The sequence below is a fragment of the Plectropomus leopardus genome, chromosome 1 (genome assembly GCF_026936395.1).
Source record: "Plectropomus leopardus strain MGB_pleo_1.0 chromosome 1, ASM2693639v1, whole genome shotgun sequence".
Taxonomy (NCBI): domain Eukaryota; kingdom Metazoa; phylum Chordata; class Actinopteri; order Perciformes; family Serranidae; genus Plectropomus; species Plectropomus leopardus.
Genome location: NC_142176.1, coordinates 32,179,884 through 32,198,475, shown reverse-complemented (window position 1 = coordinate 32,198,475; position 18,592 = coordinate 32,179,884). Strand labels below are relative to the sequence as shown.

The 18,592-nt window shown below is 38.8% G+C and overlaps 1 protein-coding gene across 1 annotated transcript; it reads left to right on the top strand.

Moving 5' to 3' along the window:
- Positions 1–605: 605 nt before the first annotated feature.
- On the top strand, positions 606–17,537 carry mmp2 (matrix metallopeptidase 2). Its single transcript, XM_088080206.1, has 13 exons — positions 606–931; positions 1,130–1,356; positions 2,399–2,547; positions 3,423–3,551; positions 4,365–4,538; positions 5,260–5,433; positions 6,906–7,079; positions 7,832–7,987; positions 8,160–8,286; positions 12,972–13,108; positions 13,734–13,893; positions 14,258–14,367; positions 16,366–17,537. The coding sequence occupies exons 1-13, from the start codon at positions 779–781 to the stop codon at positions 16,467–16,469; spliced, it is 1,974 nt and encodes a 657-aa protein (XP_087936332.1). The 5' UTR covers positions 606–778; the 3' UTR covers positions 16,470–17,537.
- Positions 17,538–18,592: the final 1,055 nt, after the last annotated feature.

Genomic DNA, 18,592 nt, shown 5'->3' with positions numbered 1-18,592 from the left:
AAATAAGATATGCCTAAAAGCTAGTCTTAGAAATCAACAGACAGTATGTTAATAATGATGCATGTAAATTATGAAATGATCATCTGAACTAATAAGCATCAGGAATGATGGGTGGTAAATATTTAAAAGATCGTCTTTAAATCCAAGATCAAAAAGTCAAAAAATATCCTAAGCATGGTAAAAATAAAATAAAATGTAAAAGAAAAAAAAAGAAAAGGTGTAAATTGCCAATAATAATAGTAATAAATATACTACTACCACTACAAATAATAATAACAATAATAATAATAATAATATATTAATAATAATAATATAATATTTTCCATACTTAGTCCACATTTACAGCTGGTCATATAAGAGGTCTAATATGGAAATAGCCAATTGCCATGAATTGTCCGTTCATCAGAAACTGGCTCTCATTTTGGGACATTATGTTTGTCATCCCGAGCTGGAACCCTCTTAGTCATTCCAGGTTTGCAAAAACAAGGCCGAGTGAGAAGTTCAGCGACTAAGCATCAAATCAGCCCAGTGTTTGACTGCGAGCTCCCCCGCTCCTATTTCTCAACCTGGAGACTGCGCAGAAAGCTGTCGGAGAAAAGTGCATGTGCAAGCAGAACTGAGAAAGTTCATAGAGCCGGGGTGCAGGATGTCCCGTTAAGGAGAAGAGGGAAAAAAATCCTGCAGAGGAGCAGAAGCAACACAAGCTGACGGGGTGAAAGGAGTGCAACTCAGAGCGAACGGCATTCACCGCACCGAAGATATCATTTAACTGAGCAAAATGGGCTTTCCGACGATATTTAGTTGTCGTCGGATTCTTCTGAAAGTGTTTTTGGTTCAGTTCATCGCATTTCAAGCAACTTATGCTGCCCCTTCGCCTATAATCAGGTTTCCTGGAGACGATACTCCCAAAACAGACAAAGAAGTTGCTCTGGTAAGTTTTTTTGTTGTGTTTGCCTTAAGTCTAAGTGGATCAGTCCTTTTTGAAATAACTGTGTTTTCTCATTAACTAGAACAACGGAACTGTTGTTGCATGTTGTTTAATTATTTATAAATGGCAATAAATCAAAAGTATCACCTTATCCACTAAAGTTAAACCATTTGTATGTCTGTTTTTTTTTTCCTTCTTAAGCACTATCTGAATAAGTTTTATGGATGCCCACAAGACAGATGCAACCTTATGGTGCTCAAGGACACCCTGAAGAAAATGCAAAAGTTCTTCGCTCTGCAAGAAACTGGAGAGATTGATGCCAAGACGGTGGATATCATGAAAAAGCCCCGCTGTGGCGTCCCAGATGTGGCCAATTACAACTTCTTCCACAGGAAACCCATGTGGCAGAAGAAAGACATCACTTACAGGTCAGGGAATTTACTCTACTTATACGTTTGCTGAAGAAGCATTGGGTGATCCTACACTTTAACTGCAAGTGGTACGTTAAAATGGGAGTGGGTCCAAATTCATTCTGACTCCGAATTAGTTACACTCAAATAATGACATCATGGAAGTTTTAAAGCAGCAAGGCCCATATGAAGGGTACTAACATTACAACTCAGCCTAATACTAAAGTTACTTGAGATGCATTGCATGTATCACATCGGGACATCATATTTTATGTTAACCAATGACAGAAAGGTAAAATAATTTGACCCCACCCAACTGTTGCCCGTAAATCCAACCCTAAATATTGAGAAACAGTACTTTGAATAAGTCTGAGTCACTCAACAACACTGCAGTTTGACTGTAATTCTCCAAGTATTTGATGAGTGCACAAAAGTATAAATTTGAGTCTGTTTGCTTGGAGAGATGGACCACAGCTTGGCCCAGTCTGATCCGCCCCCCCCACAGCCCTCCCTCAACCTCCTATCCACCCAGCCCCCATCCACGCAGCCGTTGAGCGCTTGCATCTTGTGTCTTGCTTACACCAGCATTCCTACACAGTGTGTGTCAGGTCTTTTGTTTTTGTTCTGTTTGAGGTTTACAACAATGTGGAATGGGTTTATTTATATCAGCGGTTTTGTGTGCCCTGACCATTCCAGCCTGTCTGTGTGTTTGAAAGGAAGACTGCAAGCCAAAGACAACAGCGACAGAGATCTTAGACTGTTTTTAAGAAAGCACTGTGTAGACAGGCATATAACAGGGCCTGTGGCTGTGCAGCTTCAGGGATCATTTTCACCAGATGATTCATAGACTGACATTGGCGCTGTTTAGCTGCTTTTCCATGATCTGAGGTTGAGAAACAGATCTTGTGATATTTCTGCTGGTTTTCAAACACGACACTCAAAAAGTTGGGGTCACTGTGCTGATGACAAACGCTTTTTGTCTTTATGATATACATGCACAGTGTTTTGTCTTTCCTTGTCTTTATTGTAGAATGAAACTGACTCTCCGTTAACTCTGTAGAATCCTTGGATACAGTCCTGACCTGGATGAGGAAGTCATAAATGATGCTTTCTTCAGAGCCTTCAAAGTATGGAGTGATGTCACCCCACTTACATTTGCCCGCATCTTCGATGGAGAGGCTGACATCATGATTAATTTTGGCCGCAATGGTATGCAATGTATATTGACAATGTAGTATATAGATACTATATTCATAAAGACATCTATAGTCAGCTTAACTATTTGCAGGTTATCTTTATGCTTAAACTCTGTTGTTTTAGAACCCTGACATCACTCAGTGGATTTGTATCATGCGTCTGCAACTCTGATCCCATCACATTTTGTCCCCATACAAGCTCAAAAAACCCTGCTGACTGCAGCTGCAACATTTGTCATCTTTGCCTCAGTTTTCATCTCTTGAGATATGAGAAAAAGTAGTGCGTGCTTAGTTGCCTAAATGAGGCGAACAGATGGCATTGCAGGTTAAAATTCTAAGATTTATGCACTCTTAATAACAAATATATAATTAAATGAAGTTGCATTGCACTTCCAACTGCAAAAATTCAGCAATGTCAAGTCATAACCCAAGTTAGAAAACAGTGCAGAAGTTGACTGCCTTGTCAACTAATGGTGAAGGAGCAATGTGGTTATTATAACAACTGTGCACTGCCAACCTACATTTTAGGAATACCTCGCCATGCAGGTCATTCCAGCTAAAACAACCATTTAATATTTAGGCACAGTGTCATAATGTCTGTCTGTCTCGCCATAGCAGACCGTGTCAAGAAAGAATCTGATAATTATAGCAGAACACAAACTAAAAACACCCACTTAAGAAGATGTATAACTATGAAACAATATTTTGATGTAATGAAACACACACAAATGTCACATTATGTAAAAAAAAAAAAAAAAAAAAAAAGAAATGTTTCCTCTTTCTTATAATTTCTCTTTCCACTTATTGGCTAGGTAATAGCTTGTAGCAATACCAATTGACTTCTGATATTTGCATGGAAGAATTAATATTGAATGGTGTCGTCAACAGAGCACGGAGATGGTTACCCCTTTGACGGCAAAGATGGCCTCTTGGCTCATGCCTTTGCTCCAGGGCCAGGAATTGGGGGAGACTCCCACTTTGATGATGATGAGCAGTGGACGCTGGGAGAGGGCCAAGGTAATGGAGAAACACTATTGCAAAAGCCCCACTTCAGCTGTTAGTGATTTTTGCAGTACTGGTTTATAATTTCTATGAATTTGTCTCAAAATGTACTATGTGCCAAATAGGGGGATTTTGCCTGTCAAAACCCAGTATTTTATTCAAAACATTGTATAAGTAACATTGGTGACATGACACATAACTTCTGACATCGATCATACTTTTGACTTTTGAATACTTTGTTTTGATTTTCTTAACTTTGTCTGAACTTTCTGGCACTGGATATGACAAACCTCAGCCATCTGGAAGCTGAATGGAAAAAAAAAATCTTTGTTGCATGCTCTTGCAGTTGCACGCATTGACCCAGTTAGTTTCATGTATTTCCCATTATTCTGATCCTCTTGTCTGAATTCATAATTTGTGCAGAGGTAATCTATAAACCTATTTCCCGGTCTGTCTGTCCCCTGGGGCATAGAAGTCTCACAACACTTAGAATGAATTGTGTTTTTTTTTTAATCATTATTATTATTATAACAGTTAAATCAAGTTTTATCTCATTTACTGCAACTAATTTGCACCATACTTCTCTGCTGCTTGTCATTGAGAATCTACTTTTCAAATTATCCCACAGTTTAGGTAGCTACTTGTTTTTATTAAGTTCAAAACAACACTTCAGTTACTTGCTTGAAATATGCAGTCTATTGAACATCATATCAACTTGCATCAGTGTGGGAAATTGGATGCTAGTAATATAATGTGTAGAAATGTTGTTAAATAAAAGATTGTTACAGTTTGGCAAAGTGACAATATGATCCTTAATCTTTTCAACAGTGGTGAAGGTGAAATATGGCAGTGCTGATGGGGAGTTCTGTAAATTCCCCTTCCTGTTCATGGGCACTGAGTACAACAGCTGTACACCTCAGGGCCGTGATGATGGCTTCCTGTGGTGTTCAACCACTTACAACTTTGACGAAGACGGCAAATACGGTTTCTGCCCCCACGAATGTAAGTTTGTCCTGTGTTTCTATTTCCTTCTGTTGACGCAACAATATGGTATTGGTATGTCTCTTAACTCATTTTGTTGTAGTGTAGTCATAAATTTGTCATTCTGTGACCCAACTTGACCTCAGCAGCATTGGTGTCATGCCCTACTTGCCTCAGAACCCAAAATTGAAGCACAGTCTTCTGTACTGGCAAAATACCACATATCAGATTTTTTGCTATATTCCAAGCTGTTCTGCTGATTTTGGACAGAAAGAAAGTAGGCTAAACAGTATGCCAGGAAAGTGATGTTTTTTTTTTTTGTTTGGAGTGGATTATGGAACATTTCTTTTCCAAGTCATTGCCCCACTTTAGAACACTGGGCTTTGTTAAACATTTTGTTTATCTGTGTTATATTGCTGTCCATGGTACTAACATGATCACATGCCCATAACAACTAAGTGCCAAACTACACATGTACAAAGTTGTTTTATATGAGAACACAAGTAATGCCTGTTTGTACTGGAAATGTCTGCTCTGTTTAGCATGATGTCAAATAGTTTCATTCCACCTTTTTTCTTAATTCAGATTTCTCTTTTTCTCTGAACACCTTCGTCTGACATCATCGCTCAGGGTTCTAAGGGTCTTAGTTGCTTGCAATGCTTATTGCTTATTCTTTATAAACACTGAAAAAATGTGAAAATCTATCATGCACGATTTTATTAGTTTGATATTTGTTTTACAGTACTTTTCACCATTGGTGGAAACGCAGAGGGCGCCCCATGTAAATTCCCCTTCACCTTTATGGGAGAGAAGTATGACGGATGCACCACTCAAGGAAGGGATGATGGTTACCGCTGGTGTGCCACCACTGACGACTATGACCAGGACAAAACCTTTGGGTTCTGCCCTGAAACTGGTAGGTGGTGTCATCTACTGCCTGTTAACCTGACTACATAATAGAAAAAAAACTTTAGTAAACTTATTTGGGGAGAAACATTTAAAAAATGTATGTATGTATGCTGTGCACTCTTTCATCTCATGCATAGATGATTTGGCAATAGCAAATTCTATAAAATTACAATCTTCTGTGCATTCTTCCATAACAGCCCCATCTGAGCTAAATGGCTGTATATTTTCAGTTAAGTTCTGATTTTATTAGTGGACTGGATATATTTTATATTTTTATGATATTTCAGCAAACAAGCAGATATTAGCTAAAAGGAAAGTACACAGTTAATGCCTTCTGCTAGTTTTTACTAGTTAATTGTTACCTTGTGGGATGTACAGTAGCTTGATTGAGCATGTTAATTGAGGAATTTTAATGAGTGTATTTTCATTCTTTCCTGAAAGTAAAACATTTACTGTAAAAAGGAGTTGCTTGATTTAAACCCTAAGTTTGCATACAGCCCACACTGTTGGCTTGAATTTCTCCATTAGTTAACTTGCAGCTAGCTACATCACCAAATGTCACATCTCACAGTGTATGTATTTGACAAATTAATGGATTTATTTGGCAAACGAATGTATTGTGTTTGCTTATGATATGGTAAAAGGTTGGTTTCCATCTGCATATGACATGGTAAATACAGCCTGAGCAAGTAACCCCTATATATATGTTATATTTCCCTTATTTCCCATTATTTTTCATTAATTCCCACTAATCCCCATGGAAAGTTTCCACCTTGCATATTCCCAGAATTTTGCAACCTTAGGCCTGTTATGTGGTTGCTTAGATGCATACAGTGCGTTTCGCTGGCTGTGTGTGTTTTTTGATGTGCAGTGTTTGTGCAGTGTACGGTGCCCTGCCGTGTGCTGGTCTGCAGGAATGCTCCAGCTGAGGTTTTCGGTCTTGCTTGTGGTCTGCTGAATGGCTGTGAAAGTATTTTAATGTGCACTGGCAGGGCTTATTTTCCATTCTGTCAGTGGGACTGGATTTAAGGGTTGAGGTAGTGTAGTAGGGAGGGAGAAAGACAGAGAGAGGTACAGCCACTGGAGCGTTCATCTGGTTGTAATAGATTAGGAAAGTAACATTTTTGGAAAGTTTTTTGCAATACCTTGTGTTGAAGAAGAAATTATTATTATAAAATAAAACAACACTAAACTAGTGTTTGCCAGATCGAAAATGATCTCTCTTTGAAAGAAAATCAATTTGGGTGGGTGCTTTTTGGTTTTGTGCCTAGTGGATTAGTTATTGATGTCATGTGCAGTGTGCCAGTTCTTTCATGATGCTGCTTTCAATATCATCTGTTTTTGCTTCACAATACAATACAAACTGTTCTGAAGACATTAGAAAATTGGCATAGGAATGAACTTTGAAGTTCATTAATGAACTTTGAAGTTCATTACATATTTCACTTTTACAGTTTTACCTTTTATCCCCCCCCCCAGCCATGTCAACAGTGGGAGGAAACTCAGAGGGAGGTCCCTGTGTCTTCCCTTTCACCTTCTTGGGTGACACCTATGAGGCCTGTACCTCATCTGGACGCAGTGACGGCAAGATGTGGTGCTCTACCACCAAGAGCTATGATGATGACCGAAAATGGGGTTTCTGTCCTGACCAAGGTATGAATAGTATTTGTGGATATGTTGTCATATGGATTAGTCATTTTGTGACTGGCACATTAATAAACAGGAAAATAAAGGAAAAGGTCTGGTTAAGATTTTTCGTCTGAATTGTCCTGATGAGAAAAAAATTATTAGTTATTTGGCACTCCCAATAAACATCATATCTTATTCATGTGCCCCACCCTCATGTTCTATGATGCACCACTACTGGTAGACTGTTGCAACTGAAAGACCTATTTATATTATCCAATTACCATTTTCTATTGCACAGAATCAGTATTTTATGAAGGGATATTCACTAGGGCTAGGTATGTGCACTGAATACCTTAAAGGTATCATTTTAAATAATCCAGTAGCAAGTAGTATCAGAACTTCTTCACTCAAACAAGACCTGCATTCAATCCTGACAGCCAATCATCAGAAGCGTTCTTGGAATTAATGCGACACGTGTGTGGCCCGCTACCTCAGCAGCTAAAACCTATACAGTCTGTGGTGTATAGGTTATAGGTTCAGCATGCCACAATGCTACCAAAACATTAAATAGTGTGGCTATACTACACACCCATGGTGTCTGGTCGTATTTTATGCAACTGAATGCTTCCTTTTACATGACAGGTATAGAACAAGGTAGAGGTAAAAAGGTTTAAGGGTACTGGTATTGGCACTGGTATCATAATTTCTTAAACAATAGCCAGCCCTAGTTTTCACACTTTACAGTGAAGTTTCTTCATTGTGTTGCATGTTTCCAGGCTACAGTTTGTTCCTGGTGGCAGCCCATGAGTTTGGTCATGCCCTTGGCTTGGAGCACTCTCAGGACCCCGGAGCGCTGATGGCCCCCGTTTATACTTTCACCAAAGACTTCAGACTTTCTAATGATGACATCAAAGGCATCCAGGAGCTCTACGGTGAGATGAAATGTCATATGTGGCAAGTTTCCTTCATAGGGATTAAGCCTACTAAATTAAGTCAACCACAACAAAAAAAGTGTCTTATTAGAAACCATGAAGGATTCATGTACAGTACGTGTGTAACCACTCCCTTAAATATGAAATATTCTTGTAAATCTCTTCTAATCAGGTGTGCCAACAGACAAACCTTTGCCTCCAACCCAGGGTCCAGTCACTCCAATGGACATCTGTAAAGAGCCAGTTGTGTTTGATGCTGTAGCACAGATCAGAGGAGAGACCTTCTTCTTCAAGGACAGGTAATACAATTAAACAAGAAGTCATAATTTTGTTTGACCTAAACCAGACTTCAGCAAGTGCATCTATATGACGGTAGACCCAATTTGACCAAAGTCAGTGTTCTTGACTGTGTTGTTTGAATATGTTAGCTGCACAGTTTTCATGAGCTCTGTGAGTCATGCCATATGAAGTCCATGTTTAACTCCCATGAAACTTGTTGAATATCCTGAATCAAAATCCAATAGCCTATTTCTGGCTCCATGACTTGTGCAAGTGAAATAAGTGAGTCAGATTTCATTATAGTTTCCCTGCAAACAATGGGTTGGACATGAGGTTTCTTGTTAATTACTGTTTCTCATGTTGCAATCTTGTGCCACTTGAAGACTGTGGTTTAGATGCTTGTTTCATGATGTGACAATAAGTAAGAAGGAAAAACACTATTCCTTCACTCATGCAGTGACAACCAAAATAGTCATCAGCCATAAACACTGTCTTACAGTTCTCTCCTCTACCGGCGCCAGTGAATGCAAAACGTTGTAAGCTCACTTTGTCAACTGGCTGATCCTGTGTGGAAGAGGAGGTTCACCAAGTGCTGTGGTTTTGTCAACAGTCTTTGTGAGTCAGTGTATATTCCCGTAGGGAGGCGAACATTTTCATTACAACAGCTGAAGTTCATTACAAATTCTAAAGAGTCACTAAGAACAAATGTAGTAATCGGAAGGAATAATAGAAATAATAGAAAACACAAAGGGCGTTCTTGTTAGGTATGATGTCCTCATGCTTCTACTGTAGCAGTGCAGAAACATTGACTCCTTGCAATTTTAAGGTTAACAGAGCTATATACCTGTCATGGCCATAAATGTGTCCAAAGCAAACAGGCCAGCATACCTCTGTACCAAAGAGTGTAGTCTTTCATTTAGGCTGGCTTTCTGCTCTGAGAACCTAGAGTTAGAAACTGTGAGAAACAAGCCACAATCCTGCTCACAAATCCTGCTTTAATACAGAATGACTTTTCACCTTGCCGTGGCTCCCTTCCACACAGTTGCAGTAATCATCAGAGCAGCACAGACATACTTAGCCTGTTTTATGGAAATCAAGCTGGGCTGAGACTTAATTCTCAGCTGCTTTAACTTCAGGTAATGCTTTCTAAAGATTCACAAGGACGAGATATCAGACCAACAGAGAGTTGTACCCGACATCATCTGAACTGCTTATGATTGTATGATCCCATTAGATGACTTTAGCATTGCAATCCTATGATTATTAATTGTAGCACACAGATGCCAAAATGCCATTTAGATATTTGCAGGGAATTGGTAGCAATGATATTCATTATATTCCTTATTTTCTATTTGAGTCAAGGGGCTACATCATTGTTTAAGTATTTGCAGCTGGGCCAATTTTTACAGATGTATAAACTATCACATTGGTCTGCCATGTGCAATTGCCTAAGTATGTCAAGAATTCTAAAGCTGCATACAGAAAAATTGCATTTACTTAAATCATTTAACTTATTTAAGAACAATTCTTGATTTGAAAAATAATTTTCAGTGGCTAAGTGTAAATGTTACCGAGCACCAACAGGCTGAGAACTGATGTGAAGGGGAGAAATTGAGGACAGAATAATCTCAAGGCACGGATGTGATCGCACAGTACAGTACTTCTCTCTGAAGTTTGAGATTAGTAAAGTTTCAGTACGGGCCTGTTGTTCTGACCTTCACAGAGACTTAATGAGTTGCCTGGAGGCCATGTCAGGTTTGTGAGCTGTAGAGCTCTGGTACAAGTAAAGTTTTATAGCTTCAAAGAAAACATGTTGCCCTCTGGGTTTCAGGGCTAATGCCCTCTTGACTCTCCCATTTTAAAGTAGGATCCCCCCTTTTTTCATCTGCCTCAGCATATTTATGATGTAGGACAAATCCTGACACGATGCAATGAGTAATACATATAGCACTCCCTGAGCTCAGCATAAAACTGTGTCTGTCTGGAGGCTTAAGGGGAGGCAATTATAATGTCTGTCTCATACACACAGTTTGGCCAACCTTCTGACTAGGTCTACTGCAAGTAAGCTACGGTCATGTGCTTGTATCCTAGCATGTAACCAACAACAGCTTTTTGCAATGTACAGTATTTATTTAAGGTTGTAATCCTTAAAGTCCCCCTCCACTCAAAACCAATTTATATATATATATATATATATATATATATATATATATATATATATATATATATATATATATGATTGTCTTCCCTGAAATGAATGACCTTGACTGTACCGAGTATCTGTGCAAAGTTTGTAAGATATGTCACAAATATCAAAAGTTTTATATATAAACGGGGAAGCAAAAAACACACACAAGCAAAAAAAAAAAGAAATTTCCAGCATAGAGCAGACTTAATAGCAGTACAGAGAGTGAGAGTTTGCATTAGCATAGTAAATGTTTTGACAGCATGGTAGAGAGTGCAGTTTCTGGATGTAAACCAGACCTTGGAGCTGCCTCCTACTATCTACCAAAACCATGTTGTAGAAGATATTGTATGTTCTGCAAACACAAATGCTGCGCCAGCTGTTGCCAGTTAGCCTACAAGTTAGCACACTAACCAAAAACATAAAGGATGCTAACTACACTTAACATTCTGACACATCTGTTAGTTACAGATTTTGGTGCACAACAGACTCCTCATATGAATCTCTCTGACTGAGATTCAGACATTTCTGGCTGAATCTCTGATGTTTCCTCTAATACTAACTTTAACCATCTTGATGTGCACTGTTCTTTCACCGGTCACCCAATCACGAGCAGTGCTGCACGAAGCTGAAAGCATAAACTTACCACAAGCAAATTTCTCAATGAGCGTGAAAGCATAATTATTATTGCTGACGAACAATGCCCAAAAAGACTGACTTTTGCATTTTTAATGAACAGCTGTGACAAACACAGCGTGTTTTCTGTGGCTGCTTCAAACTAAAAGACACCCTGTGTTTCAACAGTTGAACAGTTTCAATCAGTGCCAGTAGGCTATGTTTCATTTACATTGGAAGTAACTTATTACAGCTCTGACAATTCTGTAAAGACAGCAAATACTAAACAGCAAGGCTGATATCAATTAGATAAAAGTGCACTGGATTACACAGATGGCTTTACTGTGAATCCCTCATAGGTTGGCAATATGAACAGAAATGGCAGACTCTGCCACTACCAATAAAAATGACCATTAAAGAAAGGCAATTACTGTATGTGGCTATTACAGAAAAAAGCTGACCATAAATGGCATCCTAAGGGTGTGTTTACACAGCAACGGTTTTTGCATGAAATGTTAAACTTTTGTTGCGGTTTGGCCTTTCCTTCTCGGGGCAATGGCATTTTGGGGACTTCAAATTACAAACTTTTGAAACCAGGTTCCAGATTGTAATCTTTTGAAAATGCAACCCCTTCTCTCACCGTGTAAACTGGCAATGTGCAGATTCTGTAAGAACAGAGACGTCACAGGTGCGGTGTTTTTGTATGCCGTGGCATTACAAAGATACATCGCCAACTTCTGACCTGGCATGCATACTAAAGTGTTTTTGGTTGTGTTGCGGATCCACGTACACAAGGATTGTTCTGACAATGTTATCATATGAATGCAGATTTTTTTTTTTTTTTTTTACGCAAAGTGAAGACTTTTTACATTTTTAGTAGGGTCATTCTCGTCTGAACGTGGCCTATGAACACCCCTTTAACTGCCTGTTGGCCCCTCTACTAAATCTGTTACCACCGGAGAACAATAAGAATTATTTGTAGGCTGCAAACAGTATTTTTAATGACTTAGTACAGTCTGCTTGCAGATTTGAGACAGCAAATACAGCAAATCACTGCTTAATATTAAATTTCTAACAAACTTAAAACTGGCAGCATCATAATGAATTACAGACCTTAAACATAAACCTGCATCACCACATAATTATAACTTTGATAGCGACAAATGTGGATGAATGAATGACCTACTTGAAGGTCTGCAGAACAATATATGCTACGCAATATCCTGGTAGTCTGTCCTCTAACCAGCCACCAGACAGATCATTTATGTATGTTTTTGTTGATAATTAAATAGAGACAGGAATAAAAGACAGTAAAGCCCTTAGGATATTGTTGCTGCACCACATGAACTTGACAAATTGATCCACAAGAACTCTGCTAAAATGATGCAATTTATAGATTGTTAGTTGAGGTTCAAATATGTCTCCTTATTCTTCCTGACAAATGTATACAAAACTTAAGATATGTCTGTATGTTAGTGAAGTTATATTTTCATCCCCATTTTGATCATCATTGCCACTCATCTTTGCAATCTGCATTTCTTTTTCTTTTTAAAAATAGGTCAGTGGAAAAGAGTTTGGGAAGCTGCAGTTGTTGTGCAGCTGTGTATTGGAAATCCGGGCAAGATAGGTCTTGTTCCGCTGGCGTCTGCAGCCTTAGTCCTAACGAGAACCAGATGCTCATGAATCAGGCCATTGTGGCTGGCTCGGCCAGTGAAGCACTTGCACTAAAGCCTCTTCTTAAACACACACACACACACACACACACACACACACACACACACACACACACACACACTTCCCCCACCTCCTCATCACCCCCCTCTGCCCTTCTTTCACTCTTACTCTCATTTCATCCCCAGCTCATCTACCTTATGACCACTCACCCACCTATTCTCTTTCTGCCAGATTCCTGTTCAGGTCAGTCAACTTCAGAAGCAAGCCCAACGGCCCTATGCTGGTGGCCACCTACTGGCCAGACCTGCCTGCCAAGATAGACGCTGCCTATGAAAACCCAGTGGAGGAAAAGACAGTGTTCTTTGCAGGTATGCTGGAGAAAACAAACAGTGGAGAAACATTTTAGACCTCTCTGAATATCGAGGTCATGCTGCATGAACTGGTCACCCTGTTCATATCCTCCCTGTACCTCTGTGGTGATCAGAGCAACAGACAGTTCTTCCATGAGTAATGGAGAGGTGTATTCACTCCTTTAGAATTTGGATTCCCTTAACGGTCAGGCGTTTCTACGAACTGAAACATTAGGAGAAGCAGGAATGTTGGCTGAGCACTCCTGTGTGCGGTGTGCACTCTTGGGACATTTGAGATATTCCACCATAGTTATTAGTGGTTTATAATTCATTCTTTGCATTTCACTAATATGACAAACTTCCTGAATACTGATGAAAGTTACATAATGTGTCCATCAGTTTTAAAGACATTAACAGCAGGGCTGGTTTGGCTTACAGAGAGACTTAACCTCTCTGAATGATTAAGCGATGATCTCATATTGACCATATAATATATTTGGTTGGTAGATATGCAGGAATACAGGATAATACCTTGATCAGACAGTTCTGTGTTAAACAAATAGCCTAATATTAACAAAACATATGTCTTCAGTGTTATTTTATCCTTACTTCTACTTTTAATTTAACAATTCCTTCTTCCCAGGCAATGAGATGTGGGTCTACAAAGCGGATGCATTGGAGTCAGGCTATCCCAAGAGGCTCTCCAGCCTTGAACTTCCCACTGACCTGCAGCATATTGATGCTGCCTTCAACTTTAGGAAGAACAGGAAGACTTACCTGTTTGCTGGGGATAAATTCTGGAGGTGAGGACAGGCAAATATGATGCAACCATTCTTGAGCCTAAAGCCCTTGTGTAACACACCCTTGCTTGTGCTGTTGGTGTCATCGCCTCTTGTTGCAATGCTGGGCTACGTCTGGATCTAGTTAGTGTTTGGTGTGACCTAAGCTGCACTTTAAACCACAACAGCTCTGTAAGTCCTTGCACAACTTGGGAATTCATAGTGTTGACAACTAACTGTTTTATGGAAAACAGCGTGCGTGCGTGCGTGCGTGCGTGCCTGCGTGCGTGCCTGCGTGCGTGCGTGCATGCGTGCGTGCGTGCATTGGAAATGTGAAGTGCTAACTTAAGGAATATACTTTACAAATTAACTTTTTTTATGTGTACAGATACGATGAAAGTCAGAAGAGAATGGACCCTGGCTTCCCAAAACTTATTGCTGACTCCTGGAATGGCATCCCAGATGACATAGACTCTTCCTTCAGTCTTAATGACATTGGTAAAAAAAAAAATAATAATGATATTACTTTTTTATATTTTGTGAAATTACAGTGTGAATCTATATGATTTGAAGATGGAAAATTTGATGACGAGCTGGCAGCACCAGTTATGCATGGATAAACCAAACCTGTTAGAAAATGAAAGGACCATAGTGGAGGTTTTGTAGCGTGATCCTTTGAATCAAGATTTATTATACAGTACTTAATGTTACTGGAAACCATTTTCCAAAGTATACCATACACTTCAATCAGATTTTTTATTCTTCGTCTTCTAAACAGCACTGGTTTCACCCCAAGTTATTGCAATATAACAAGACAAAGTGTCTAGAGCAATGCTAGCGGCTCTGTGAGACTGCACAGTGGTTCCCCGAGCTAACATGCTCACAATGACAATGCTAACATGCTGATATATGGCAGGTATAATGTTAACTATAGCTACAGGTGTCGCCATTTTTCTTTTTAGCATACTATCATTGGCTAATTTGTACTAAACAAAAAGTACAACTGAGAATGATTGGAATTAGTTTTGCAAGTGCAAACCAAAGGATCAGATGCATTACATTTCGACATAATCAAGGATGTCAAATAAATGTTAAGGAACACCAAAGTTATTAATTGATAACAGTTAACTGTCTGAATGTCTGTACCAAATTCCAAGAGAGTCCATCAAATAGCGGTTGAGACATTTCTCTCAAAACCACAATGTCAACCTAGTGATATGACTACATGAAAAGTCTAATTGAACTCATTTGGATTCATCCTCTGAGGACCATGACTATCTGTGCCAAATGTCATGGTAATCCATCCAATAGTTGTTGAGGCATTTCACTCTATATCAAAAATGTCAACCTCTACAAAAGGTGGACAGACCAAAAGAGACATTTCCATCCATAGTCCCATGGCATAGCATGGCTAAAAATCAATCACTGCCAGTTGGTTTGAATACTACAAACATAAACTAATCTTTTACAACATGAAACCAATACTACACTAATGTACCAATCACTCTCAGAAGGGCTACCAAAAAATATGATGAAATAAAACAGCAATGAGCAATGTATTCCTAGTAAATGAAAGTTGAGTCTTTAAGAAGACCTAAGGGAAAATGATTTTGTGGTGGTTGTGGTGCTTTGATTAGAACTGGATTAGAGCTAGTGCTTCGTTTGTTAGTTTACAGCATTCAGGCTGGCATTCCTTCTGGTTAGATAGCAGGCAAATCCAGTCAGCTCTATCAGTGAGTCTGGCTCTGTGCCTATGTCAATAAAACCTCATATACTGTACCACAACCCAAGTAAGCAATGATGCCATCTTGCCAAAAATGAATAGTTCTGAGGAACTGACTGAAAATGAGGAAGCGGGGAAGGCCAAAGGGAGTAGCTCTAAAGCTAGTGAGTCATCTGTGGCCTGATGTTGATAAAAGACAGTCACAGGGAGTGCTTAATGTCTCTCTTTTAATTTGCTGTAAGCAAATACCTCATGAAGGTTTATGTTAGCTGCAGCGCATTGCAACTCGAGTGCAAGAAATGTATAATAGTTAATGTACGTCATGACACCACCACTAAGCTTCCTCTGAGACAAAGTAAGCCATGTGTCCTTGAGGTTATGCAGATTTTTGTCTATAGTAAGCAACCGGGGATTTTTCCATTACTGCTCCCCTAACATGCACACATTACTGTAAGCATCACCATGCCCCTTTCCCACACAGTGGACAAACATATTTATATAAAGCAAGTCTGTGCCCCTCTACAGAGGTGCTTCTGTATGCTTCCTGATTAGCATGATTCATAGAGAGAGGTTTAAAACTGGCTTCAGCAGAGCCTGACTGGATGTTTTAATCCTTGTCACGTTAATTGAAACAGATAATACTATTAGTCTTTTAATATAAACTTGATTGTTTGACTGTTATTACAAGGTAGTTTTACTTTTTATTCACAAGCAATTTAATGTGGTAATCATAACTTCAGCAAATGATTGTGTGTTGTGCTTGTCTTTAACAGATTACAGCTACTTCTTCAAAGGCAGCCACTATTTCAAACTTGAAGACAGCAGCTTGAAGATTGTCAAGTTAGGTGAAATCACAAAGGACTGGCTCGGTTGTTGAGTATTTCCAAAATGTCTCACAACTGGCTAATTCCTGTAATGACATCGGGCCTCATGAGGACATTGTCAAAGTATCACACACAACTTGAGGTCGCTGCAGTGTACACTGTTGTAAGTTTTTATCCTGGCAACTCTGCACGCTTCTGTGGAAGACTTATCCCTTCCAGCCTGTACAATGGGCCTCCAGCTTTGTAGACAGGCACCTCGGGACCTTTCTACACAGGCTAAACATAGGCAACTGGATATTTGCTTTATTACTGTGTGATGTTGACATGTTATTTGTTATGCTGATGCAGATTTAATTCAATATGTACCCCCCGTTTCATTGTTTTATAGTTGTTTTTTTTGTTGTTTTTGAAAAACTCAGACATCAGGTATGTCAACACTGCATTGAACGCAGTGCTATACTGTGCTGTGAGATATTGCCGTTTTATGCAAATTTAATCCTGAAAGGCTGTTTTACACCATATGAGGAATTCATGTTGGCTTGGAATTACTTCTATGTCCAGTGTACTAAGTGCATTTTTTATAAATGTATCACTTTTTTTAATTAATTTTCTCAGTGTTGTGCAATACATTTGACAAAATGAATTTGCACAATGTATTTGACCGAAAATGGTGCTTTAGAGATTGCTTTTTGCCTATAGTCCTATATATACAGTATATACAATTCATATTATGTGTAACTATGTCTGAGTACTTTGTATCCTTTGGATGTTAGTAGTATTCGCAGGCACACATTATTCTTCATTTGGTTAGCACTTTGTATAGGACTATATAAGGGAATTGCTCTTTTTGGAGACCAAATTATTGTCATGGGAACTCCATGCTGCATTTCCCTTCACTAATGGTACAGAAAGATCAAAGGCACAGGTTGCCTCTAGAGGCTGTATAGGTTTGCTGCATGATGGAATCATGACAAGAGTACCGCAGTAGTATTGTTTCATGATCTTTTTTATATTCTCTTTTCTTTCTTGTGTTTTAACAATACAGTCATTGTGTTTTGTGTTGTTTTAATGCTTGTGCACTTTGTTACTGTCATCAATAAAGATGGTCATTATAATGTTGATCAATGATAAACAGATTAACAACTCCGTATACTTGCAAAAAGAATTCAAGAGGGTGATTGATGCAATTATGGGCCTTCATCATTTAGCTTGAGAATTTAGCTGCCAAGTAATAATGGTGGAAGTGGTTTTCAAATCATTTACTTGAGCAGATGTAGCAATACTTATATGCAAAAATACTCCTACAATAAAAAGGCCTGCTTTCCCTGCATTCAAAATATATCTAAAGCAAAAAAAAAAAAAACTCAAAATAATTATCAGCACAATGTATGTGTTTCAAAAGTAAAGTGTTAGAATACACATTTTCCCTTTTGTTATTTCACAGTAAACGTACGCAAGAATTTCTTGATTCTTAATAATGGGTACACAACACTTCAGTGCTGTGATGCTGTAGCTGGTGAAGCAAATCTTTACTGCTGTATTACTACAAACAATTTAGTATCGCCAATTTTATGAGTGCATTGTATGTTTAAATGGGGGGAAAAAATTAACTAATGTAGCCATAAAATACATGTAATGGAACAAAAAGTACAAAAATCCTCGTTAAGTGTAATGAAGCCTAAGTAGCCAATGAAGTGGCATAAAATAAAAAATACTTCATAAAGTTGTCTTAAAAGACCTTACAATTGCAGCACGGTAGGGTAAGCTGGAGATAATAGTATCCAAAATAATACCCATAATAATACCCACATCAAAGCCACATTCTCTAATTTTGTTGTAATTGCACAAAAATGAAGACATACCTATTGTACTGGGACATCTTGCCCTACTATTGTTGGGCAGAGGGGTCATTTTTAGCCCTCCTCCACTACTGCGAAGCAAAATCTCTTTGAAGAGAAGGCAGGACTTTTTTTAGGGCAGCACCAGAAGAAAATTGTTTATGAAACTGCGCCACCCTGTGGACATTTATGATAGCTTGTAAACAAATGTTAATACGTCATATTTTCCCCTAAAATCGGTGCATAACTTCCACTGTCGTTTGACACACATGAACTGTTTGAAAAATTGCCGGTTTCTTATCAGTATTTGCAGAAAGCAAGGTCACCGCAAAATCACA